General features: G+C 66.5%; 1 protein-coding gene across 1 annotated transcript in view; it reads right to left on the minus strand.

Moving 5' to 3' along the window:
• PEAR1 (platelet endothelial aggregation receptor 1) overlaps positions 1-281 on the minus strand; it is a 9,888-nt gene that overhangs the window by 5,110 nt on the left and 4,497 nt on the right. The window contains exon 8 of the mRNA XM_017727852.1: positions 200-252. Within this exon, the coding sequence (XP_017583341.1) occupies positions 200-252 (53 nt within the window). The remainder of the gene's footprint in view (positions 1-199; positions 253-281) is intronic.

Consider the following 281-nt stretch of genomic DNA (forward strand, 5'->3'; position numbering starts at 1 on the left):
GGGCAGGGGAGGTGACACAGCCCCGCCGAGAGCTGAGGAGGTCTTGGAGTCCCCCATAGCCCCAGGCTGAGGCCATCCAGCTCTTTGCATGCCAGACTTGGGAAGCTGGAGGTGCCTGGCCTGCATGGACACCTGGTACTGGCAGCAGTGGGTCGCGGTGGCCCCGTTCCCATGTGCCACATCCCCACGTATCTCCTACCATCCCTGTGCCCTGTCCCAGGATGCCCCCTCCCTGTGCCCCTCCATCTCCACCTGCTCCCAGACCCCTGGACCCCCCCTCC

This window comes from Corvus brachyrhynchos, unplaced genomic scaffold, assembly GCF_000691975.1.
Source record: "Corvus brachyrhynchos isolate BGI_N302 unplaced genomic scaffold, ASM69197v1 scaffold122, whole genome shotgun sequence".
Taxonomy (NCBI): domain Eukaryota; kingdom Metazoa; phylum Chordata; class Aves; order Passeriformes; family Corvidae; genus Corvus; species Corvus brachyrhynchos.